Source organism: Pyrus communis, chromosome 13 (assembly GCF_041283825.1).
Source record: "Pyrus communis isolate YQ-2024b chromosome 13, ASM4128382v1, whole genome shotgun sequence".
Classification (NCBI taxonomy): domain Eukaryota; kingdom Viridiplantae; phylum Streptophyta; class Magnoliopsida; order Rosales; family Rosaceae; genus Pyrus; species Pyrus communis.
The window spans coordinates 15,897,026-15,923,189 of NC_142577.1; the positions used below are offsets into that span (position 1 = coordinate 15,897,026).

A 26,164-nucleotide genomic window follows, 5' to 3' on the forward strand; every position below is an offset into this window, starting at 1 on the left:
GGTCTTAGAAGTGCTATGCAGCCAAGATGCATTTTGCATCACAAATGCCAGTTTTTCTTTTTGGATGACACATGAAAGCATTACAGTACTAGTTGTCTGCCAGAGACACATTGATTGACATTCATAAGGAAACTATATATGGAGCTATACATTTGATTTTGATTTTTAACAAGCAAAGAGAGGGCAGAAAAAGAGAGAAATCCAAAGACCCACATTGATATAATACTAAATTCGGAAAAGATTTGCAATCAAAGATGATGTTTACATGTGATGATACTTTGACTGAAGGCAAAAGGGTCCCAATGAGGAGGAGGATTAGATTTCAGATGGGAAATCTTGGATGACTTGTCTTGTTTTAGATTTCAGATGCTAATGGTAACAGTATATGGTATGGTAAAAGCTTGGCTAGTGGACTTGGTAGTGACTGTTAAACAATGGGTGATAATTTTGAATACGACATGATAACACAGTTTCGAATGTAAAATAAAGCTAACGGATAAAGGGCTGGTTTGATATTGCTGTGCTTTGAAAAAAAGCTATTTCTGCTGTGCTGTGAGAATAAGCAGCTGTGAAATAAAGCAGCAGAGTGTTTGGTAAAATTTTTTTGTAAAAGTGCTTTGAAAAAAAAAAGCAGTATTATAGTGTTTGGTAAACTTTTATGTAAAACAGATGTGAAAAAAAACTGATTTTTCAAAGCTGGGTTTCGCAGCTTCTTGTTTTTGGCTTTTTTTCACCCAAAACTGTGAAAAAAAACTGAAGCTGAATGTTTATCAAACACAAAAACAGCTTCCAGCTTTTTTTGATACCAGCTTTTTTTAGAATCAACTCAGTACCAAACCAAACCAAAGTTTGGTCAACAAATAATAATTAAACATATCAAATGAATAACAAAAAGAATGCGTTGTTTAGCTTAATTTTCCGCTTGAGTACTTATTTAGTTTTAAGTCAAACACTCAACCCACGGCATTCACACCTGTAGTACTATTCGGGTTATGGTGTTTCTGTGTGTCAAACGGGAGGCTTCTTCTACGTGGGTGCTGACTGATGAAGATGAATTTCGATTCTAAATTATGAAAAGCTTAAGAAAGAACATACTGTTAATACATCATTGTCTACGTGGAGCCAGCAAACAAACCATATCAACCATATCGGCATGGTATCCATACATTTTCCACATAATCCTACATGTGCATATGCGCCCTAGAAAATAAAAGGCAAAACGAAACCACAATCAAAAGTCACATTCCTCGCTGTCAACACAGGTGATGATGCATGTAATGACAGGTCAGACATGGGTGTGATGGGTCCGTTGTACCCTTCATGCATGCATCTCCTCCTTTCAGTGCGCACTTTGCTAGCTATTCTTTGACGTGAGCTGCTGGTTCAATCAAGACGTGGTGTGTACTAGTTGAATCAAGCTTTGAACAAAAATATGAGCTGCTGGTCGAATATTCAAGCTTTGAACAAAAATGAATCTGCTGCTTGGAACAAAATTGATCCACATCTTGTTCTGTTTGAAACACTAGTATAGTGTATCTATGTATCATACATTCAAAATTTCTAACCACTCTCACCCAAAAAAAAAAAAAAACCAAAAAGAAGTTTCTTACTACAAATGTAATGTATCTATGTATACATTCAAAATAATGGACTGAAATCAAACATTCAAATCTAACACCCAGCTGGAAGAAAAATGTCATCTTATTTAAGGATTAAAATCTTGTTTCTTTAACTTTCTTTACTTCTTTCTATCTAGTTCCACTGCCAGTCTACCACTCATGTGTTCGATTCAGCTAGCAGTGAAAGCTTTAATCGAAATTTGGTTGGAGCCTTGGAGGGCAAGACACTGGAAAGGTTTGGGAGATAACTTGGAGAGAAGAAGACATAGTTTAGTTCCACATGATTCGAATTAGATATACCAGTCCTGTTATTAATTTCCTGGCCACCGTACCGATTAATTCTTAAGCATTTGAAAATTAATAAAGGGTGCTTGGACTTGCTTAGGCGCCTACCTAGCCCGTCTAAATCCACCTAGGCATCCACTTAGGTTGCGATCCGCACTTAAATAGAAAATAGATAACTTTCACTTTACTTTTGATTTTTGTTAACAAATTGTAAGGAACTTATTGAATACTTTGATGGGCACCCATTATATTCGGATTCCCCTTGTTTTCAATTTGTTATAATACTTTGTAATCTATATATCTTTTAATTTTTCAATTTGTATAAATAGACACATATTTATACGATATATAATAAATTTACTTAAATCCGCCTAGTACCACCTAGCCACCTAGGCGCATCGCCCGACTAACGCTTAGTGTTTTTTAGAACCTTGTACAAAATATGGATTAAAGCTAATAATTCGATAAAGTTCATTGATCGATAATTACTTTCAAACAGATAGCTAATGAGATAGAGAAACCTCATAGAGTGCTTGAAATGAAAGGCTGATCAAGAGACGATGAAGGTAAGGGCATCGCCGGAGGCTTATTTTCTTGGTCACTTCTTAGAAATGTTCCATACTGATTCCCACAGCAGGTGAAACCCATGTCTTTTTATTTGAATATTCCTTGGATAGAGGAGAATCTCTGTATTCACTCGTCGCATATTTGATCTAAGTGTCGGCAATGATTGGAGCTTGCTACAATTTCTCAAAAAGGGTAATTAAGCTGAGAAAGTTGAGAGATGCCTCCGGGATTCATAAGGGATTGCGCTTTCAGACTGATTGCAATCTGATATTATGGAAGATGCTGATGCAACAAAGAGCAGTACATGAAGAAGGCACCAAAGTTGCTTGCCTTGTCTAAAAATGAGACAAAAGAGTACCATATAAATCCGTACTTGTTCTGTGACATCCACAACAGTTGACGTCCTCCTCACTAAACTAAGGCAATAATGAACGATAATGTTTAGCCATTCCAGCAAAGAGCCACAACTAGAGAAGCTAGTGGTGTTTAATCTATATGGCTGAGCTGAGCACACCCATTATAATTTCTGCAGACATATCTGTTGAGGTTTACGAGCCCCAACCGCAGTATTCTTAGAGACTTAAAATTTGAATTTCTTGCGTCCGGCAAGGGTTTTAAACAGAACAGAAAGTTTCCATCCACATGCGCACAAACTACAATCTTGGCACAGCACCAGCAGGCTACTCATATTGAAGTTTTCATATATCACATTCGCATTGAAAGGATGCATACTTACGGAATCAATAGCAACACTGAAACGAACTTTCCCTTGTCCAACCAATCCTGTGGGCACAGGACCAAGCAGAAATGCACAACTACTATTACGCTCAAATTATGTGAGTGCTTACATGCTTAAACCTTTTTCCACATCCTTCACATTCCTGCAAATACTAGCTGCGTCGGAAGCTTCGTCCACGAACCCTTCTCTCCATCCCACAGGGTCCGTGTAACAATTCAAATCTGATCCTGTAATGGTAATTTTGCTCCCCCACGACACACACACACATTAAGTAAAATCTCTATTTTTCATTTCAATCTTCACCAAACAGATGGAAAGCATGGAAATTGGCTTAAATGATTACAATTTGTATTCAATTGATGAACTTATCAAAATTAAATAAGAGGTAAGTTCAAATTTCACGAAGAAGAGTTCGATAGTCATTTTTCCCTCATCCTATATATGATCAGCAATGAACGAAAAAACTTAGCAAATACATGAAAGTTGAATAGAATCAACTAAATACTATGTTCTTCCAATTTTATATATGTTAGTAAATATATAAAAAAATTACGAGACAAAATTTTTTCGCACCCGTTATTTAGTGAACACAAAAAACTCAATAATCAAAATAATTCCAATACCTAATAACATGCCTAAACGGCTAAACCAATATATTAAATGGGATTAGAAATTCTAATTAATTGCGTATTAGTTTTGATAAAATTATTGTGTTGTTGCATAAAAAGTTGTCTCTCGCATTGGAAAATAATAAAAATAAGATAACTCACGTGAAATCAGCATGCACAGCTAAACCCCTCCAAACCCCCAATTCAAAGAAAGAAAGAAAAAAAACCACCCCTCCACCGCCAAAACTCAATAGAGCCACCCCACTCCACCACCAAGCTCCTCTCCAAAATGAACCAAAACTCAATACCACCACCCCCTTCACAGCCACCATCCAACTCCGACCCCCGCATATTCCACGCTCGTTTCATTACCACCGCAAACATCGACCGCTCTGTTCTCAACAACCTCATCACTCTATACTCCAAGTCCAATCTCCTCTCTTACTCTCTTCGCCTCTTCCACCAAATCCCATCTCCGAATGTGGTCTCATGGACCGCCGTGATCTCCGCCCACACCAACACCCTCTTCGCCCTCCAGCACTTCGTTTCCATGCTCCGCCACCCCACCTTCCCCAACCAGCGCACCTTCGCTTCCCTCTTCAAAACCTGTGCTTCTCTCCCTTCTCTCTCCTTCGGCCTTGCCCTCCACTCCCTTTCGGTGAAGCTTGGCGTCTCTGCGCAGCCCTTTTCCGGGTCCGCCCTGATTAATTTTTACTGCAAATGCCGCTTGCCTGTTGATGCCCGCAAGGTGCTTGATGAAATTCCTCAGAAAGACGAGGTTTGTTATGGGGCGGTGGTGGTTGGGTTGGCGCAGAACTCGAAACCCATTGATGCGCTGTCTGCTGTTGCTGACATGAAATGTTCTGATGTTAGGTCTACTATGTATAGTGTTTCGGGTGCACTTCGTGCTACAGGGGAGCTTGCTGTGTTGGAGCAATGTAGGATCATACATGCTTATGCTGTTGTTACTGGACTTGATTGGAATGTGATTGTGGCGAGTGCTTTGGTTGATGCGTATGGGAAAGCTGGGCTTGTATCTGATGCTAGGCAGGTTTTTGATGAGAATTTGCCGAGCATGAACGCAGTGGGGTGGAATGTGCTGCTGGCGGCATACGCACAACATGGGGATTGGAACTCAACGCTTGAGATTTTCAATGCAATGGAAGCTCAGGGGCTTGCACCGGATGAATATAGCTTTTTGGCAATCTTAACTTCATTTTGCAATGCAGGTTTGGTTTCTGAGACTCACAGGTGGCTGAACCGGATGAAGGAAGATTATGGATTGGAACCAGCGCTTGAGCATCATACATGTTTAGTTGGTGCAATGGGACGGGCTGGTCAACTGGAAGAGGCAGAAAGGGCTGCACTGACAATGCCATTTGTGCCAGACGCTGCTGTGTGGCGATCATTGCTGGCAAGTTCAGCATATCATAAAGCGCCTGATTTGGCTAGGTCCATGGCTAAACGGTTATTGGAAATTGACCCACATGATGATTCAGCTTATGTAATTGCTGCAAATGTGTTATCGAATGCTGGAAAATGGGATGAAGTTGCAGAAGTGAGGAAGATGATGAAAGATAGGAGGGTAACGAAGGAAAGTGGGAGGAGTTGGATCGAGGTACAGGGGAAAGTTCATGTGTTTTTTGCTGGGGACAGAAGGCATGAGAGAACGGATGAGATTCGTGCTAAATTGGTAGAGTTGATGAAGGAGATAGAGAAGTTAGGATATGTGCCATTCTGCGATGAGATGTTGCATGAAGTCGGGGAAAGGGAGAAAAAGGAATCCCTTTGGTACCACAGTGAGAAGTTGGCAGTAGCATTTGCGGTGGTGAGTGGTGCGGCACCACCAGGAAAGCCATTAAGGATTGTTAAGAATTTAAGGATCTGCAGGGATTGCCATGAGGCCTTCAAGTATTTCAGCAGAGTGTTGGAGAGGGAGATTATTGTGAGGGATTTAAACAGGTACCATAGATTTGTAAATGGTAGTTGTACTTGTGGCGACATATGGTAGCTTGGTTTATGCCGATTAATATAATGCTCCCAAAGCTTGTGCTGGACAGAAACTCAGCCACTAAAGGTGGAGGGAAACTTGTGGTAGAACTGTCATACTGCCTCAAATGATGCAGGATAAAGTTACTGCTAGCATGACAATAGGATCAAGTTTTTACTTTGAGAAGGTAGGAGTCGGAAAGGAAAAGGATAACGTCGGTGCAGCCTAGTGCAGCGGCCTCCTCTCGAAATGCAAAGAGTTGCAAGGAGGCTTCCGGTCATAGGCATTAAGGGAAGGGATATTCCTTGTTAAAAAGCAGAGCCACTGAACGGAAAATTATGTTTTCTATTGTTTTGTTTTTCTCTCAAAATTTTTTGGCGAGTAAGACAAAGGATGAATAAAACACAAAGGAAATAAATGTGTTTCATAGAGATTTCGTCCTATTTGATGGTTTAAGATGGCAGTCTGCAAGAAAAGAGCAAAAAGACGCAGGGGAGCGACATACACCCGTTTCATGTAAGTTATTTTCGAGAAGGGCCGTTTGTGATGGCCGTTGCTACAAGCACTTGGTTAACCCGTAGTAGAAGAGCTTCCTACAAAAGCAATCTCAAACGAGCCTTGAATACGTAACCTAACTTGTTCACCTTATTCGCCTATACATTCATCTCTCTGTTTTAACTTGCAACATTCCACTAAGCTTGCCGAACAAATGACGGTTAGATGTGCGGTCACAGATTCATCGAACAAATCCGTTCATCAATAAAAATTAACATCCATAAACAAAACTAACATCCATAAAAACTACAATTTAACACAAACAAAAAATGAAAAAGAAAAGGCGACCAACGGAGAGGAAGAGCCTCCGTGAGGAGCTGAGGGATGGCGGAGGTCAGGGTTTACGTTTTTAGTTGAAGGCGGGGGGAGGGGGAGGAGAACCGAGGATGCTGGCCTGCTGCAACTCCAACTCGTTGAACTGCTGCTCGCGATCCATGGCGATGATGAGTGGGACCCCCAAGATCAGGAACGTCGTTCCCAATATCCACGCCGCCTTCCCCGTGCTCTTCGCCAGCTTCTTCGTCACCGACGACGCGTCGATCGCCACGCGCTTCGTCTGCTGCACGATCTCCGATTGCGACACCCTCGAAAGCATGCTCTGTTCTTCGCCGTTGCTTCGGAGCGACAGTCGCTTTCTCCCCTCTGACGCCATTCTTTGATTTCCTTGTGCTGTCTACCTGTGTTTGTGAGAAGGAGGTTTTAAGTTCGGAGTTTTTAGGGTTTTGGAAGCGTTGCTGTTGGCGATCGACCAATCAATATTAACGGGCCTTATATCTGAAGCGGGCATAAGACCCAATTTATGGACTTTGTAAATGACAATGGGCCAACAAAGGCCCATTAAAATTTAGTAATTTATAATTTTGTTTTGTTTTCGTTTTAAAGGAAGTAATTCGCGATGCGAGCGGGACAAATTTTTTAAGTTATTTAAACTATTTTTAGTTTTTCACGCATTAATGTTTATTTATTGTCATCATATTGAATAAATCTAACGGCTATGATTGAACAAGAGTGTCTAAAATGCTCAAAATAGTATATGAAAATCACTTTCCTTTTTATACAAGAATATTCTACTCTAATAATAATGGAAAGTAAGTTCAAATCTCGTGAATGACAATTTTTTTACACTAGTAAGTGTACTTGTAACTATAAGTGAGAAGTGAATGACACAAGTTCATTAATTTAGTCCCACCACTTAAAATCCTAGCAAACATCGTTGTATCAAAAATAAGATAAATTGAAAAAAATATTATGGTTTAATGATATTCACAACTATCAACGTTTATGGTTAAATTCAATTAAGAACAAAAAAAAATTAAAAAAAAAAGCCGCTTTTATGAACAATGATATTTGTTGATGCATAAAATTGGGTAAATTTTGAAACAACGTAAAATGTCAAAATTGTGATCTTCGCATAGTTGCTCCGGTGATTAAGTGTAAACAAATATATAGATAAATAGAGATAGTAAAACAAACACAAGATATACGTAGTTCATCTTAAGTTGGGCTACGTTCAGGAGGGTAGAGATCAATGATGTTGGGGAAGATTTTATTCAGGGACTCAAAAAAATTCTCAGTAAATAAAACTGTGAAGAAACTTACCTTAGGCTCAGGGTACAATAAACTTGTCATGAAATTAATCCACAAGTATGAAACCGCTCTTTATATGTTCAAAACATGAGAATGGTAAGTTTAGTACATTTTCCAATTCAAAGCATTTGGATATCAGAGCGTCCATGATCACATCGCTGTTGCTGTCCCCACCCTTAACCCCAAAACCTCTGCATACGACCAGAGACGAATTGCACACCCACGGGACTGAAACTGTAAACCCCAAACCAGAATCTTTCCCTCCCACTACCACATCCTTGTATGCCCGGCAAACCCTCACAAGTGCTTCCCCATCGGCAAAGTTTGCTGCAGAACGGATGGAGGAGAGCCAAGGTCCGAGATATCAGAATCCGAATGAAGGTTCACAACTGTGCCATGATCCGAGTGAAGCCGGCTGCTGAGGGCTTTAGAAATGGGGAATGTGGATCCCATAACTTGCAAGGGAAGATATCCTCCCCATCATAAGCATCAACGAAGGCCATATCATACTGATTGGTGGTGTTGAGAATGAAATCCTCAGCATCGGAGTCATAGAGGAACAGCCTCTCGTGGATGCCCTTCCACATTACCTTATCCATGGTATTGGGTGACACAGCATGCTTGCCTGATGGAGTCATAATTGAGAAAGCCGGAAATCCCATGGAACATTCTAAGTTAGGTTCAATACCCAATTGTTCGGCTCAGGACTTCCGATAGGATGTCCGAAAACACATTGAATTTGGAGGTCACAAAGAATCAGCAATTACGAAACAACTTGCAAAAGAGGCAAATCCTTCATTCCTTCTATTTCCCTCAACCATTCACAGTGCCATTAACAGAAAACTAGCAATGTAACCTACCTTGCATTTCACTAGCCAGAAACAATGGTAAGCTTCCGCCACCCTGACCAATGCACAATATACGCATTTTTTCAGTCCCACTCAACGCGTTCATGAGATTGTGATTACAGGATGCTATAGTAGCCAACCCAGCTGCCACCAATCTCCTAAGATCTGAAAATGCAGGACCATCATACAAAAGCATTAATCTTTTCGAAAAATCAAAGTAACCAAATGTGTGCAATCATTAGTTTCAAATTTCATTCAACAGTGACCAAATGCTAATTAGAAATTCAATTGCGTATTAACTTAACGCAAAATCCACATCAAATTTGATGCATTTGTAACCAAATGACAGATAGAAATTGAATGGGAATTAAAATTGAAAAGAGGAAATGGGTTTTGCTTACATGGAACAGCCAAGCAATGGGGCTGCTGCATAAGGGCGATCGACTCGGTTCCGATCTCCTGCAGGCAGCCAAAACCTTGACAGTGCTCTGGCGGGTGTCTTCGTTGAAGCGGAGAGCGCGCCATTGATATCCTAGCACTCTGAATCTCTCGTTGTGCTGACGGCACTCGTGTATCTCTTCGTACCTTTGCTGCAGCCATCTCTCCGTCGACGCCCAGTGAAGCAGGCTGGGTTTTGAGGAAGGGTAGGTGACGACGGAGACGACAGCGTTGCCTTTGTCGGATGTGGAGCGGAGGACGGTGTGGCCTTCGGATTTTTTTCCCCCACCACTCCGAGGCGTAGAACCAGTCGCATTCGTCCTCGATGCGACGTCGTACGGCGGTTGAGAGCTTCCGGATGTTGAGTCCCGAGCTCAATCCAGCTCTGCGCCACATGGCCGTAGGTAGTGAAAAACAGCCCGCCCCTCTTCGGTGGTTTTTAACGACTCGGGGTTTTAGAGTTTTGTTCTTGCATCATGGGTGGCCGACATTTGTGATAGACCATAACGTGGAATGCTGGGACTTCTTGATTTTTAGATACGACGGTGATTTGCGTTTCATCGTGCTACTCTCTTATAAAAATGCGTGTGAGAAAGAAGCTGCATTTCGTTTTGGATATAGCCAAGCCTCTAGCAACTTTGACGAGTATGTGTATATGGAACGAAAAAGGGGGAGGGAGGAGGCCGCTGTTGGAAAATCAAATAAAAATAGGTTGTTAATGGTTAAAACAAGCTGTCAGTTTCTTTCCAGGGTGTTTTTCAGCAACTACAAAGATCATTGCTTCCTCCGTGTGTTAGTCGAAAGGAGATTGAAAGACAGCAGAGATGTGAGCTGCTGTGTGCAAGCCGAAAGGTGGTTATTACAACCTGCCATGATGCAATGCATGTGTATGCCAACTATCAAAGTTGCTGCATGTGTTTGAAAGGGTGTAAAGATGTGGAACACCAAAAGGCTTCCAAGTACAGGGAAAAGAAGATAAGGTGTATCGTTTGAAGAAGGCTTTGTATGGCCTCAAGCAAGCACCACGAGCTTGGAACTCAAGGATTGACAACTACCTTCACCAAAATGGATTTCAGAAATGTCCATACGAGCATTCAGTTTACATGAAGAATGGTGCAAAAGGGGAGTTCTTAATTATTTGTCTCTATGTAGATGACTTGTTGTTTACAGGAAACAATGAAGCAATGTTCTGTGAGTTCAAGCAATCCATGTTCAGTGAATTCGAGATGACTGACAATGGATTAATGTCATACTTTCTTGGCATAGAAGTGAAGCAAGGAAGTGATGGTATCTACATTTCTCAACAAAAGTACATGAGAGATATATTGGAGAAATTCAATATGGACAAGTGCAATATTGTCAACACTCCAGTTGCAACTGGATTGAAGCTGTCCAAGGAAGGAGAATGTGAGTTTGTAAACTCAACCGTGTACAAAAGCTTGGTTGGAAGCCTAAGGTACCTTACAATCACAAGACCTGATATAGTTTATGGTGTTGGACTCGTGAGTCGATACATGGAAACACCAAGGGAGTCTCATTGGCTAGCCGCCAAGAGAATTTTGAGGTACATAAGAGGTACTCTAAACTATGGTCTATTTTATAATTTTGGTGAAGATGCAAAATTATTTGGTTATTCAGATAGTGATTGGGGAGGTGACCAAGATGAAAAGAAAAGCACAACTGGCTATGTGTTTTTTCTAGGATCAACAGCTTTCTCATGGACTTCAAAGAAGCAATCAATTGTTGCTTTGTCATCGTGTGAAGCCGAGTACGTTGTTGTAGCCTCAACCGTGTGTGAGGCAATTTGGTTAAGAAATCTGTTGAAGTCAGTGTGTCATCCACAAGTGGAATCGACTGTGATTCATGTGGATAACATCTCAGCTATCAAGCTTGCTAGGAATCCAGTCCAACATGGAAGGAGTAAGCACATCGATACCAGGTTCCATTTTCTAAGGGACCATGTGAAGCAAAAGACAATTGAGCTTGTCTATTGTCACACGAAGGAACAAGTGGCAGACATCTTCACTAAGCCATTGCCAGTTGAGCCATTCAAGTTGCTACGTGAAATGCTAGGGATAAAGGCGTTTTAATTTGAGGAGGTGTGTTGGAAAATCAAATAAAAACAGGTTGTTAATGGTTAAAACAAGCTGTCAGTTTCTTTCCAGGGTGTTTTTCAGCAACTACAAAGATCATTGCTTCCTCCGTGTGTTAGCCGAAAGGAGATTGAAAGACAGCAGAGATGTGAGTTGCTGTGTGCAAGCCGAAAGGTGGTTATTACAACCTGCCATGATGCAATGCATGTGTATGCCAACTATCAAAGTTGCTGCATGTGTTTGAAAGGGTGTAAAGATGTGGAACACCATCATTCATTATATGTATTGTTGGATTGTTTATTTTTTCAGTTTTGTATAAATAGGCCATCTTGCTAAGCCTTAGATCATCCATCCGAATCCCATTTCCCATTCATTTAATTTCAGCCTGTAAGCTATTGAGTTTGTAAACTCTCTTTTCATATATCTAAGTGCAAGTGTTTTACCAAAGCTTGTTGCTTCCCTCCTTTCTCTATTTCTCTATTTCTCTATTTCTTTCCTTGTCCAATTTTATTGAGAGTGAAAGTGAGAGGTGTGATAGAGTTTGTAAACTTATCACCCACATCTATTTTGGTATTGAGTTAGCAAACTCTTGTGAATACCATCAGCCGTATCATCTGGCAATAAGCTGGTTGATGGTGCGACGAAGAAGATGAGAAATGGCTTGTCTCAATTCCAGTCAGAATGCATCGATGAGGGCGGAGAAGAAGCAACTTGTTCCAAGGAAGAAAATCGACATGAGGATGTTGTACTATGAAAAGCCTGGTTTGGATGTTGTTCTACACACACACACACACACACACACCATAATAAAAGATCTCGTTGAGCAGCACCCACCATTAACATTCCTTCCTGCGCCACAATGCTGGCAAACACTAGTAGTACTAGTGCATTGTTATGGTTCTTGTGAGCCATTTTTCCAAGTTTCCTTGGACGTGCTTCTTACTTGTTTGATGTTTATATATACAGCACCAGCATAGCACACATGACTAAGATGACTTGTCGAGAGGGTGGTGGGTTAGGATTAACTAATTTGGTAATCCAACTTCTGGTTGCCTAATTGACTAATAGTCTAATAATGTGGGTTATTTTAGTTATGTTCAAAATAATGTGGGTTATATTATTGTAGTTTCATAAATAGTGGTTGTTTTGTTCCCTTCCAGAAATAGTGTGGGTTATTTTGGTTTGGTTTTCAAAAATAGTGTGTAATTTTGTTGTAGTTTCATAAATAGTATGAGTTATTTTGATTCAATTTCAGAAATAGTGTAAGTTATTTTAGCTTAATTTTGATATATAGTGTGTAATTTTGTTATAGTTCCAGAAATATTGTGAGTTATATTGGTTCAGTTTTAGAAATATGAGTTATTTTGCTGTAATTCCAAAAATAGCGTGGGTTATTTTGGTTTAGTTTCATGAATAGTTTTGCAATAGTATGGGTTATTATGTGTGTTATTTTGCTTCAATTTCAGAAATAATGTGCGTTACATGTGTCAGTTTCATAAATAGTCAGTCAGTTTAATAAATAGTGTAGTACATGTGTCAGTTTCATAAATAGTGTAGTACCCGTGTCAATTTCATAAATAGTCAGTCGGGTTAATAAATAGTGTAGTACCCATGTCAGTTTCATAAATAGTGAGTTTAATAAATAGTGTAGTACATGTGTTAGTTTCATAAATTGTGAGTTTAATAAATAGTGTAGTACCCATGTTAGTTTCATAAATAGTCAGTTTAAGAAATAGTGATAGTACTCGTGTTTAGTTTTCAAAAATAGTCAGTATTCAGTTTAAGAAATAGTATAATATCCGTGTTCAATTTCATAAATAGTTTGTTTAAGAAATAGTGAAGTATCCATGTTTATTTTCTATCCAAAAAAAAAAAAAAACAACTTAAATATATAAATTGATATGTGGGATTCGCACGTCCACACATACTATTTATGAAACTGAATAGTATTACATTGTTTATAAAACTTAATGATACTACACTATTTATGAAACTGAACAGTACTATACTATTTATGAAACTGAACACCATTTATGAAACTGATAGGTACTATACTATTTATGAATCTGAACGATACTATACTATTTATAAAAATGAACGGTATTACACTATTTATTGGTCTAGATTCATAAATAGTGTCTACTTCTTGGTTCACTTTCATAAATAATGCCTAATTACTGAATCTTGTTTCATAAACAGTGTATAGTAATTGATACAATTTCAGAAATAGTGCCTCATTCTTGGTCCTATTTCATAAATAGTGTCTAATTTTTTGTCTACTTTCATATATAGTGCTTAGTTTTTGGTCATGTTTCGTAAATAATGTCTAGTTCTTAATCCAGTTTCATAAATAGTATATAGTAAATGGTACAATTTCATAACTATGTCTCTTTCTTGGTCCAGTTTCATAAATAGTGTCTTGGCTCTCAGTGCCGTCTTGGCTTTTCCTTTTCAATATCCCTTTCCTCATCCTTCAAAGATTATTCTGAGTCCTCAGCAGCTTGCATGTCAGCAAGGCTCTTCGCTGCCGTCTAAGCAACCACAGCCGCCTGCATCCAAAAACCGCCACTTCATAAACCGAACCACAAAATGCAGCAAATCTACACTTCCATTTGGACTAAAAACATAAATATCTGCATAATTATAAATAAGCTGCCACAAACAAATAAAAACATACACTTGTAATCAGATTACGACACCAAACTCTTAATAGCTTAAACCTACTTTGAGATTCGCAATCTAAAACGGTTAATTAACTCGGCAATTATCAAAAACCACAAAAAATTACATCCACTAATCAACATTTCCCAAACTTATAAACCCCAATTTCCAGTATACACCAAATCAGGTTGCATATTCAAATACATTTATCAAACGCTTGAAACACTTACATTGCGAGAGATCTCCTCGGCGGCTTTCCGGAGATTTAAGAAGACGAACGAAAAGCCCCAACCTCCCCATCCTCTACTTTTTTCCGAAGTGAGATCTTTATGAATTGTTCACATGCATCAGGATTTCAATTGCACTTTTGAAAGTTGTTGGGGTCGTCGATGCATGGGTTGGAATTGTGATGAAACGAAAAGTTTTGAATCAGAGATCTGTAAACCTTTCATCTCTCCATTTAAAGCAAAACGAACTAACGGACAAGACTTGATGTCAAGGGTAAAATCCGAAGCTCGATACGTCATATTTTTTGGGGCTAGTCTGATTGGGCTTACTTGATATTGAGTTTTGTACAAACCATTCAATAAAGTTAACACATGATTGAGGCCATATGAAATTATACGTTCCATAGAGTTATTTTTGTCAACTTCTAGTTCATATCCAAGTGAGGTATGAGCATAAGCATTCTTAGAGGTGATAATCGAAATAAGCGTAGTGGACACCATTGTTCAAATGAGTGATTAAAGCATATATCTAGAACGAGATTTGTAATATTATGAATTGTCATGCGCGTCAATTACCCATCGTGGAAGCGAGAGATTGTTAGAGTATGCTCGAAAAGCAATTGACGTCGTAGGGACGGGATTGCAAATGTTTCAATCTGGAGATATGTATCCTACGGATCTTAAGTTTAAATTATGTTTCTAGCCATAAGATGATCAAAAAGACCATCAAACAGCCGCAGAGGCCGATTTATGTCATATTCAGTAGTATGTGTTGGTTTATTTCTAATTAAAATTGTCATTATTTGGTTGTTAGTGAGAAAGTAAGCTTATTTATCATTATTTGTGGTTAGTGGGAAATTAAGATGGGAGTCTTTTTTTATTGTCAAATGATAGATTTTGTTAGATTAGATGTTGGATTAGTCACCAACTGGGTTCGAACCCACACTATCATGCAAAGGCTCAACTCCTTTCCACCACTGTGGTAAAGGGTCACCTGCAATATAGAGTCTTTAGCCTTTCATCTTTTGTAGCTCTTATAACCTTTTTTCCTAGTTACTTTGTGTTTATTACCCTATTCACTAAGGGTGACAATAAACATATAATTTTTAGCATTCCTTCCCAACATCTTTTTATTTATGATCTCACTACCGATTTCCTTTACCACTACAATCTTTATACCTCCATTTTTTCTATCCTATACTTATTGGCCAAAGAAGGGTGTACAAGTGGTGGAGCTTTGAAATCATCCCTTGTTGTGCACATAGGTTTCAGTCAAACAATAATTTTGGAGCCAATTAAATAAGTAAGTAATTGAGTGGACAGATGTCGCGTTTTTAGAAAGGCCACTGAAAGGTGATCCTTTTTTGGTATTGGTGGATTGTTTCCACTGTTGTTTTCTTCTTGAATAAAAAAATAGAATAATTGTGATATTCATGTTGTAGTCGGCTTATGAAATCAAGAAATTCTATGCACAATTGGCAATAGATCTTGTAAAACCTGCCCTCCCTCGGAACAAAATTACCATAGCCAAACCACCAAACAATGAATATTCAATTGCAAAAAAAAAATCCAATGAATATTCCAAACATAGCAGGAGAGTCGCAGGAAGGAAATATCGACCGAAAGGCATATGATCCAAGTCACATTGCCCCACCTGTGGACGTAACCTTTTCCTTCTCCTCGTTGATTGCTGTCCTTGACTCCGACGTCACGCGTCCATCTTCTTCCTCCCATCACAAAATAATAAAAATCAAAACCAAAAAAAATTATACATATGAGAGAACAAGGGACCTGAGATTCATACGCTTTGCAGCTCTCCTTCGTCACGGCAACAATCACACAATGTTCACATTGAAAAACAAAGTTACAGAGAAGCTCTCACATCTCTTTGCCGATGCGCCCACCTCACCCTCCTCCTCTTCTCTTCCTTCCCCTCTCGACGACAACAATCCTCGTCCTGAGGTAATTTCCTGGTCTAAGTTTTTATCTTTTTCGTTTTTGTTTATCTGTTTCGTTGGATTGAATGATTGGGCTTTATAGGTTATGCTTGCAATGTCGGTGTGGTCCTTGTTGTTCAAGAATTTTGAGATCTGGGTTTCTTAGATAGCGTAATTTTGGAGTTGGGTTTTTTGTGTAATTTGGTTTTGCTTGGATTTTGTCTAGTTGAAGGACTTGTGATCTCATACGATTGTATGAGTGACCAGATGCTAATTATATTGAAACAATTCATATTTTACTACCAAAACATGCAGTTAATGTGCTGGTAATCTTCCTGGAAACTTGGGAAACCGAGTTTTATGACCTTTTTATCTTTATTTTTACCCTGAAGTTATATAATTACGGTTTCTAAGGGCAAAAGTTTAGCTCCATTTGTAAATTTGTGCCCTTGCTGAGTTTGAAAAGTTTAGCTCCGTTACGGTTTTAGTTCAGTTGATTTATTTTCGTTTTGTATCATGATTTTTCACATTAGGTCGTTCAATGTGTAGGCCAGGCCATATTCTAAAGGAGGTAAATCTTTGTCTTCATACTTTTCGTTACCATCGGTAGTCTTTGGTGGATCCCGATCAAACAAGCATCAATCAATAATTGTTAGTAATGGAGACTTTGAATCCCAAGATGAATCCGTGCATAGATATGTAGAGTGTCGTTCCCCACCAGGTGAGAACAACGAAAAGGAAGACAATCGTGAAAACGATGTTGACTGTGCTTCTGGAGGGAGCACCAGTGGTTCAGAGGTATTTGAAGAAGCAGCGGACCAGCACAGTCTACAGAAGCAACTACCGCTTCTTATGGATGACTCTGTCTTTATCTCCTCAGACCTGCATGAATTCTTGCTGTCATCTCTTCCTAATATAGTGAAAGGGTGCCAATGGGCTTTGCTGTATAGGTAAGCTTCTTGAGGAGTTTTCCCTGCATTAGAAGTACTCTGCTTTTGTTGCATTTGGATTTCAATTCAGTATCAATTCTTTTGAATGAAGGGCAGTACTTCGAAACATGGTATATCACTCCGCACACTTATCCGCAAAAGCGCCGAGCTTTCTGGTCCTTGTTTGCTGGTATGTTAATGAATCTGCCAATGAGATTCGAAAATTGATAAATTGAATCTTTTGTAGTAATGTGAGGATAATGTGGACCGTCTGTATACTTTCTAGGTTGTTGGAGATAGGCAAGGTGCTGTATTTGGTGGACTTCTAGAGGGCCCCTTGAAACCTACGGCAAAGAGAAAGTATCAAGTAAACATGCTTTTACCTTAATGAACATATGTTAGTTTTTGCTTTTTAATTGATGAATACGAATATTCAGAAGTTCTTCCCTTGACTCTGGTTATTTATGTCTGAAGGTTACGTTCTTTCTCTTTATCAGTCCAATAGAAGCACCTTCTTATGTGTGCCTTTTGGTTATAGGGAACAAACCAAACATTTGTTTTCACGACTGTATATGGAGAACCAAGGCTATTTAGACCGACTGGTAAGAATCTTCTCTTATTTATTTGCAGATGCATGTTTCCTTTTAGAGGATCTGGCAGTCGAATAATTGGTGATACATAATTTGGGTATAGAGACAAGATGACTCGTGACGGGCATGCCAAGAACACTAAACACTTGGGTAGGTTGTAGAGCTTAAGATAGAGATGATAAATGATACCTCAGACCTTGCTGCGTTAACATGTCAATTTGTCCTTCATATGGATAGGCTCTTTGACATCTTCTCTCACAACATATAACAATGCTACCTTTAAATTTGAATAGTAGTCGAACAATGTGTAACTAAACATTTAACCTTTTTGATGCATGAAAAGCCATAGATAGATCATAGACTATTCCAAATTTTGTCTACCTTTTGTCCAATAAGAGAGAAAAAGCCAATGTTGATCCTGTTGTGTATATAGGAGCCAACCGGTATTATTACATGTGTTTGAATGACATGCTTGCTCTTGGGGGAGGTGGTAACTATGCTCTGTGCCTAGATGGAGATTTGTAAGTTACTCTTCCAATGCTATGCTTTGAATTCGCCCCCACTGTCCAATGGGGAAATACTTGCAGATTCTTTTGTCATGATTGTAAACTTTTGTTTGGAAAAGGTTAAGTGGAACAAGCGGACCTTGTGAAACATTTGGGAACTTATGCTTGGCTCATAATGCAGAATTTGAGTTGAAGAATGTTGAGGTAATCTATTTGGGCAACCTCTTCGTCTTTAATCTTGAGTGTGAACATGCGTATTTTCCTCACGCTTGACCGCATACTTACGTATATTCTGTTCGTATATGCAGCTTTGGGGTTTTACACATGCGTCGCGGTACCTTACATGATACAAGGCAAAGACAAGGTTATGCATTTGTATCTTTGGTATCGGTTGGTGGTCGCATTCTTTATTCTTGTTATAGTTTGCTCCACCATCGAACACAGGAGAGCTTTGATTAATGGGGGATGAACAATTCGTTTGCAAAGCTATTAGATTCTTTAGCACTAGTTTATGTGATGGGGTTATTTTCCTTCAATTATGTAGCTGTATTGTATGCATACTTACAGGGTGATTGTTCTAGTAGTGAAATAGACCAACACCAGGAACATTAATAGAATTGATCTTGTGACTATTTTACTTGTGGTAATGTGAAAGCAATGGTCCGTTTAGGTAACAACACCGTTAGAGCTGCCATCGAAAATAAGGGGGCAAGGAACAAATAAGGTTCTAAAGTTGTAATAGGACTTCAGTCGTCAGTAATTAAAAGCACCAACACAAAATGCCTACATAACATAATCAAAAATCTCTTCAGCATTCCCCTATTTTCGATCTCGGTTCTTTTTTCCTTTTCTCCCCTATTTTCCGTGAACATGTTTTTAACCCTCAGAGCTGATACTGCACCCGAAAAAAACATACAACACTACAGTTCAGTATTCCCAAAGGTACAAACTTGCTACAAATCCCTACTCAATGGCCAACAAGATGCATTCTAATAAATGTCGTGTTATCACTGCTTCAGGACTCCATTGCACTATCGTCGCCAGGCAGGCCAAAAACGCGAAGGTTACGGTCCATCGATCCTACCGCAATATAATTTGCATCTGGTCCAAACTTCACACTTGTTGTTTTACCTTAAAACCAAACAAGAAAATAATGAGCATCCCAAGTTAAGGCCACAAGGTCTAAAACCAAATTTACAGGCATGTGAAGAGATATAATCTAACCTGTGCCAGACATATCAGGGAAAGTCTTTACAGTGTTCCATTCACTTTTGACGCTACCAGTTTGGATGATTCTGCAAATGCACCAGGTCGGTAATCAGTGCTCAAAAGTTTATGGAATGCATTACAGGCGGAAATGAATATTTTGTCAAAAGTTTTTGTAGGGCTGACAAATATTCAATGTCATTTCTCACACATCCATTCATAGCCATACGTGGATTACTTAGGGACAACTTCAGCAGTTGACTACTGTTATGGCGGATTTCAGTTTTGCTCAGACCACCACACCAAGGTCTAGTAAATCTAAGCAAATGATTTCATTTCATTATCTTCTTAAATCGAGAAATAGGGGAGGGCCACCTTGAGTGTTCCATAATTGTCCTTGGAATATTACATTGTACGGTATTATCCATACTAAAACTATGGATATGCCATGATTGTCTTTAGACGATCACAACTTATATACAGCCTCCACAAATATGTTCAGCTCCTTGACATTATTAACATAAAATGAAAATGCATACTCGTATAGCAGATTTGAAAAATGAAAATACAGTATTTTGCTAATATAATTTTTTTTTTCTTTTGGGTGTCCAATCAAACAAGGTTTAAAATATAAATACTGACCTTATATCAGATCCTGCAGCAGCAAGGTAATTTCCACTGTAGTCAAATTCAACTGCAAGGGATCACAAAAAGAGCTTTTCATTATACTCCATTCTACTTTGAAAAACTTCTGCAATATTAAAATTCATTGAAGTAGGAAATCTTTTCCAATTTATTATTACTAAAAAGAGATAGAGATTATATAACAATGGAAAAGAGTACGCTGGAAAAATAAAATAAAAGGTAAACTGGATGGAAATATGACTCGAAAACATCTCTCATCTACCAAGAATTAGAAATACATATAAGATGTGAACCAAGAATCCGCCATCCAAACTAAGAACCCGCAAGTAGTTAAGTAAAATTTTCAGTCATTTGACTGACTCTGCAAAGTACCGGTATGGTCAATGAAATGCTTGTCGGTTTTTTTTTCCCTAGAAAGAAACAATGAAAATGCTTGGAGGTATACGTACCACAGTTTGTTGGTTCAGCACCGTATGGAGTAAATTTCTTGAAGTTCCTCAATTTGCGTAGATCCCACAACTTAATGCCATCACTAGCTGCGGTCTGTTAAATTCAAATGTAGAATAAGAACACGGTATTATCTAATTTTCTATCCACCTCATGTTTTTCTTAGTAGAAACCTACCGCAAGAAAGTAACCATTCTCAGAGAAGGAGATTGCAGTTATTGCGCCAACATGTCCCTCAAATGTTGCAACATTTGACTGTCAATTAGCAGAAGTAATGAATGTAAGATCAGGAAAACTGAAAAGAAGAGGACGGAACGAAAATAAACCCCACATACCTGACCCTTTACATCCCAAATTTTCACAAGTGCCTCTGAGGTGCCTGTTCCAAGAATGAGACCATCAGGATGAAATGCCACAGATGTATAGCCTTCCGAAGCAGAAGCGTCCTCAACCTTAAGAGCCAAAGAAACTTCCATTATACCAATATCATCATGTAACGTATAGGTAAATATAAGTTAAAATAGTTGTTTTAAACCCCCGCAACTCTCTCCAAATGAATAAAAAAATCATTTTTAAATGCCACAACCCACAACCCCCTTCCCTCCTTCCTCCAAAACCAAAGTTGGCAGTATCTTTTAAATGAAGAAGTTTTTTATACCTCATTTTCCATTATTGTAGATAACTCAAAAAATATAGAAGCACACATGCACCTATACAGGTGCATCTATTTAAACAGTTTACAGGAGTTTCAAGTTTATGCATTTGTAATGTACTGCCTCATACAAGAAGATGACTTTAAAAATAATATTAGTTGATATTAGGGAGAGAGAGAGAGAGAGAGACCTGTGTTAGACATAACCCAGAGGCAATATCATAAAAGCACCATGTACTATCAAGAGAAGCAGTCACAAAGTAGTCACCCGTGGCATGTACAGTGACAGCTTGCACCTGAAAATTATGATACACGCTACATAAATTCATATAGATAGCAGATAACTAGTAATAACAAAGAAAATAATGCATAAGAAATCTCAGTTGTTAAGCAGTAACCCCTGAACAAATTTCAAAATAAAGTGAAATCTCCAAATAGCAGTTTGTTTTATTATGAACATTGTTAAATAAAGTTGGTTACCATACATTCTATAACATCAACTACAGAGTCCCCAATCCTGTATACAAGGAAACACCATAGAATTGGACGCAAATAGTAGAATTTGTGATTGAAGTACAGTAAGTATAGTCACATTGCTTAAACAGATTTAAGTCCAATAGATAAGTGTGTCTACAGGATAAATAAAAAGGACGATTCACTGTGGTCCTTTTTTGGATTTGCTGCCCATTACATATTTTGTCCACCGAAAAGGGCTTTAATATAGAATAAATTTTGGTGCAATTAGGTCCAAACCATTTACCTCGGCAGTATGGTCCTTCAAAATGTGCCTACAGTTATAGTTCCCATCATCAGTGCCTTGCCATATGCGAACTGTCTGCAACATTAAACAGAAATGATGAGATAACATCAAAAGATAGAGTACACTAGGTTGCATATCTGATAAGTTACACCCTTACAACCAATTCAATAACATCTAAATTGCATGCATGTAAAGTTCCCTAGTTGACTCCAATTTATCCTATCTTTTTTCCAGAACTCCTTCCCTTTGTGTTTGGGTCAGGGGAGGCTGATCACCACCCCAGTTACAACACGTAAAGCACTACAAGTAAATTTAGAATGTCAATTTAAATCTGTGTTGGTCCACATAGATATACATAAGAAGTCCCAAGGATAAACTTGCAACTGTGAGGTAGGCAGAGTTGAGCAGTCGCTAAGGTAAAAATTGACACTGAATGACATGCAAAGCTATTGATAAGTCCAGTAAATAGAAAAGATAAAATAGTAATAAGAAAATAAATAGATCAAGAGAGGTATTAAAGATATCCATGACAAAGAAACAAGAAAACAAATTTATTGCGGCTTACCTTGTCTGCTGACCCACTTATGAACAGATCATCCTGACCTACAAATTTCACGCTTGTAACCTACCAAAGAAAAACATACATAAACTTCCATATGCATTCATGGAAAGGAATCAAGTAATTGTTTGCTACAGAATTAATAGGTGAAACCTTCTTCGAATGACCACTAAGAGTAGATATGATTTGCCCTGATGTTTGATCAAAGATTACAGCATTTGTATCAACCCCTCCAGTTGCAATGAGGTTCTGCAAGAAGAAAGACAAAATTTATATTTGATCAGCAAAATGGAAACATAACTGAGTTGTATAACATAAAGTATACAGAACAGACACACAAGGATTTATGACTTTGTCCTTGAGTCCATAATCCCGTATATAGCATGAAGTGAAAATCAGAGTAAAGAGTAGATCAAGGTAGGAAAAGCATGCAAAATATCTAGATTTGTTCCTTCTAAATTCATTTCTTCATTTCAGCACATTTTGTTTAGGATCATCCCTAAACCTAAATATTTATGGAAAGATTAAAACACCACAAATGCACTTCAAATTGTATGAAGGCGGTACTGAAGAGCAAAAGCATGCAGCAACCATTATGAACTTGAGTCTTTTACTCGAGTCTAATACCCGTATCGAAGTGATGCTTAATCAAAACCATATAATAATAAAGGTAAACACAATCTCATACCTTGTTAGACTGAATGTCAATCGATAAAATTCCTGGTTTGCTTGTTCTATGAAGAGGATGACTAGATATCTGAGTATACCTCTCCAACGCATCAACCGGAGCCAAAGTTGGGGATATCTGAGCACAAAAACCATATAAAGATAAAAGCCATAACTATCAGAACTTAACAAATAAACTCTGTGAGAACAGCCGAACTTCACAAGCAGCTTTTCTCAACAAAAGACCATATAAACTACAAATGGACAGTAAATTGTTAAAACTTTGGCATATGACATCAGACAAATCAGAGAAATGCAACAGAGCATAAACAGTACCTGCCGCATCTTCCGCTGCTGTGAAAGAGTTACATTACATTCGGTCATCTTCTCTAGGATACTGGCAGATATTCCAGGTCGTATATTGCTCGCACCAGGTCCTTGCTGGTCATCAGCAACTAAAATAAAAAATAGAGCTCAAATTAGTTAACAGAAATTTATGAAAATATGTCATATTATCTGAGAAGCATATAGAGAAAGAACCTGGTGTTCCATTGCTATGGACAGCAGCATTTGCCGTAACTGCTGATTGTGCGGGAATTTGTCTCTCAGCCTGAGCAAGTAATGACCTTGCTTCGTCCCTTTCTTTTTTGAGTCTTGCAATAACACGGCAAGCAGCATCGTGCTGCCAAAATACAGATTACCAAATTAGGTCATTCAACCAAGTCATTCCATTTCAAGACACTAAAATTAAGAAAATGAGTAACAAAATGCAAAACACATGTAAGCTATATATGTAGTTTTGAAATGAATGAAACAAAAAAAGGAACTCAACTAAGAACAATATGCAGTTAGAAGAAAGATATCCTAGTTGCATTACCTGATACAAAGCATGACTCAACTCTTGCCTTGCTGTATGTAGTTGTTTCTCCATTGCAAAGTTGGCTAGCATCAAACTATCCCATTCCTAAAGGTAAGCAAGGAAAAAAATCACTTTGTTAACACTACATATAAAATATATTTCCAACAATTAAACAACTTTCTTCGAGATAAAACAAAAAAGTGAAACCACATACTAACAGTAAGCAAAGACTCATAGTTAATAAAATAAAATGGTAGATCAATCTAAAGAAATTACACGCTATCCAAAGGTTCTATTCTCAAGGAAGATTCAACTAGAAATAGAGCCTGAACTGCTACCATGAACAGAATGAACATCAGCCATGTTATGTTGGTAACGTGGTAGGAGTCCATTGACTGGGTGATGCTAATGGACTCATCAAGACTGAGTGATGATACTGGACTCATCGAGATCTGAAAACAAATGCTGGAATTGCTAACGGATGTCCCATTTAACATCGGATGCTCTTGGTTGGCTATAGTCAGATCTCTCTATCGCACACATGTATAATAAAGATGGTTTCTCTTTGGACAATTCATAGACCATGAGATATTAATGGCACTCAAAGTTGCATACTGAATGAGACAATTGTAGTATGGCATAAAACACTGGTTAAAAACACAGAGTATACAACAACATTGAAAGCCAAAGTTAATAATAGTATAATCAGAAGACATACGAGCTGGAACATTCCGAGCATTCCAGGAATACTAGCAGCTTGTGCAGGTCTGGGCCTCACTATCTGCATAGGAACATATACAACAAATCAACATAAGAAGCTATAATAATTACAGAAGCCAACTAGCTTATCTGATAAAGACTCTAGGACATCCCATTGGGACCCATGATTCAGAGGTAATTTTCCAGATACCTGCGTGCACACATAAATACGCTTACATAAATATATAGACAGATATACCAAAAATTGTACCAAAAATGAAATAAAATAAGTAAATATATTGAAATTGAGTACCTTCCCCGTTTGAACTGGAATGATATCTTCAGCGGTAAGTGGTTCACCGGTTACCGGGCATTTTCCATATTCCTAGTGGGATAATTCAACAAGTAAACTACTTAGTCATATCATTCAAATTGCAACTTATCCAACAAAACTAAGACATCAAATACGACAGCACCAATAAATGGCACAAACAAAATGCACTAAGAAATTTCCACATGCTATTAATCTCTTATTTTCCAGAATTTTCTCAGCAACCAAACAGTAAATGTTGCTAAAACCCAAAGAAAACCCTAGAATGAACAGAGCGAGCGAAAGGAACGCACCGAGATATGTCGCTCGATTAAACGCTTCTCGAAGAGCAACCCAGACTTCTTGGAGACCACAGGCTCCTCCGGCACCTCGCCGGATACTGTACGGACAAAGAAGAAGAGATGGAAGAAAGGGGGACATCAGTTAAAACGACATCGTAAAATAACGAATGCGCTAGACAGAGAAAGTTAGAGAGAGAGAGAGAGAGAGAGAGAGAGAGAGAGAGAGGCTTACGTGCGCAGTTCATTGTGGCAGGGAGCTAGGGTTTTCGTCAGAGCGTGGAGCTGCTACTGACTCGGCCAAGCGAAGAGGGAACCGCTGCCTCACTGAGCAATACGAAGAGTGAGTCTGAAAGAAACGAAATGAGGTCGATGGGTTAGATTTTATGATTTCGGGATACGATCCACAATGAGGCCCACATTAGCTGGGCTTTCAATAATTTGGCCCTGAGAGTAGATGGACATGAGCCCAACTCATTTTGGATATTGATCTCATAAGTTCAACCAACACAAAATCTTTACAATCTTACAAGAGAATAATCGTCGTTGAGGGAGATAGATTCCCGTTTACTGGGGCCCAGCTTAGTGTTGTTCTTTTTTCCTGTAAAGTTAAGCAATAAAAAATATTTGGTAAAAATAAAATATTTTGTGAATGACCTTCAGATAATAGTTTTTAAAAGTAGCATATTTATTACTTTTAAAAGTTACTTTAATAAAAAGCAGATTGAGTCTTTAATGAATATTTTTAATTCATGTATCGCACCACCACCATCACAATTAGCACCACCACTACCATCGTTGCTGCCACCGTCACCATAGCTACTTGTCGCCACCCCTACCACCATTGTTACCTTTACAGCCCAACCACCACACCCATTTATTG

The 26,164-nt window shown here is 38.6% G+C and overlaps 3 protein-coding genes and 2 pseudogenes across 5 annotated transcripts; 2 read left to right on the plus strand and 3 right to left on the minus strand.

Moving 5' to 3' along the window:
* Nucleotides 1-3,980: 3,980 nt before the first annotated feature.
* Nucleotides 3,981-6,241, plus strand: LOC137737881 (putative pentatricopeptide repeat-containing protein At5g52630 pseudogene; annotated as a pseudogene). Its single transcript, XR_015955027.1, has one exon. The product of XR_015955027.1 is annotated as a putative pentatricopeptide repeat-containing protein At5g52630 pseudogene (transcript).
* A 302-nt stretch (nucleotides 6,242-6,543) lies between these two features.
* On the minus strand, nucleotides 6,544-7,080 carry LOC137737885 (mitochondrial import receptor subunit TOM9-2). Its single transcript, XM_068477458.2, has one exon. It carries the CDS (start codon nucleotides 7,013-7,015, stop codon nucleotides 6,713-6,715), a length of 303 nt encoding a protein of 100 aa, XP_068333559.2. The 5' UTR covers nucleotides 7,016-7,080; the 3' UTR covers nucleotides 6,544-6,712.
* Nucleotides 7,081-7,877: 797 nt separating this feature from the next.
* LOC137736099 (uncharacterized) lies at nucleotides 7,878-9,892 on the minus strand (annotated as a pseudogene).
* Nucleotides 9,893-15,731: 5,839 nt separating this feature from the next.
* On the plus strand, nucleotides 15,732-19,062 carry LOC137736752 (uncharacterized). 2 transcript variants are annotated; one of them, XM_068476008.2, is made up of 8 exons: nucleotides 15,746-16,179; nucleotides 16,704-17,104; nucleotides 17,201-17,273; nucleotides 17,370-17,450; nucleotides 17,622-17,685; nucleotides 18,107-18,194; nucleotides 18,299-18,383; nucleotides 18,488-19,062. In XM_068476008.2, exons 1-8 carry the CDS (start codon nucleotides 15,760-15,762, stop codon nucleotides 18,524-18,526), a joined length of 1,251 nt encoding a protein of 416 aa, XP_068332109.2. In that variant the 5' UTR covers nucleotides 15,746-15,759; the 3' UTR covers nucleotides 18,527-19,062. The 2 variants fall into 2 exon arrangements, 1 of the variants encoding a protein (XP_068332109.2); XR_015954601.1 differs by lacking the exon at nucleotides 18,488-19,062 and having other exon boundaries at nucleotides 15,732-16,179; nucleotides 17,581-17,685.
* Nucleotides 18,902-25,645, minus strand: LOC137736751 (pre-mRNA-processing factor 19). Its single transcript, XM_068476007.2, has 18 exons — nucleotides 25,517-25,645; nucleotides 25,297-25,382; nucleotides 24,986-25,057; nucleotides 24,692-24,754; nucleotides 23,992-24,078; nucleotides 23,655-23,796; nucleotides 23,451-23,569; nucleotides 23,137-23,253; nucleotides 22,602-22,697; nucleotides 22,455-22,514; nucleotides 21,890-21,964; nucleotides 21,321-21,425; nucleotides 20,813-20,929; nucleotides 20,655-20,732; nucleotides 20,480-20,573; nucleotides 20,028-20,079; nucleotides 19,404-19,474; nucleotides 18,902-19,310 (listed from the first exon to the last, which is right to left on the minus strand). The coding sequence occupies exons 1-18, from the start codon at nucleotides 25,527-25,529 to the stop codon at nucleotides 19,195-19,197; spliced, it is 1,563 nt and encodes a 520-aa protein (XP_068332108.2). The 5' UTR covers nucleotides 25,530-25,645; the 3' UTR covers nucleotides 18,902-19,194.
* Nucleotides 25,646-26,164: the final 519 nt, after the last annotated feature.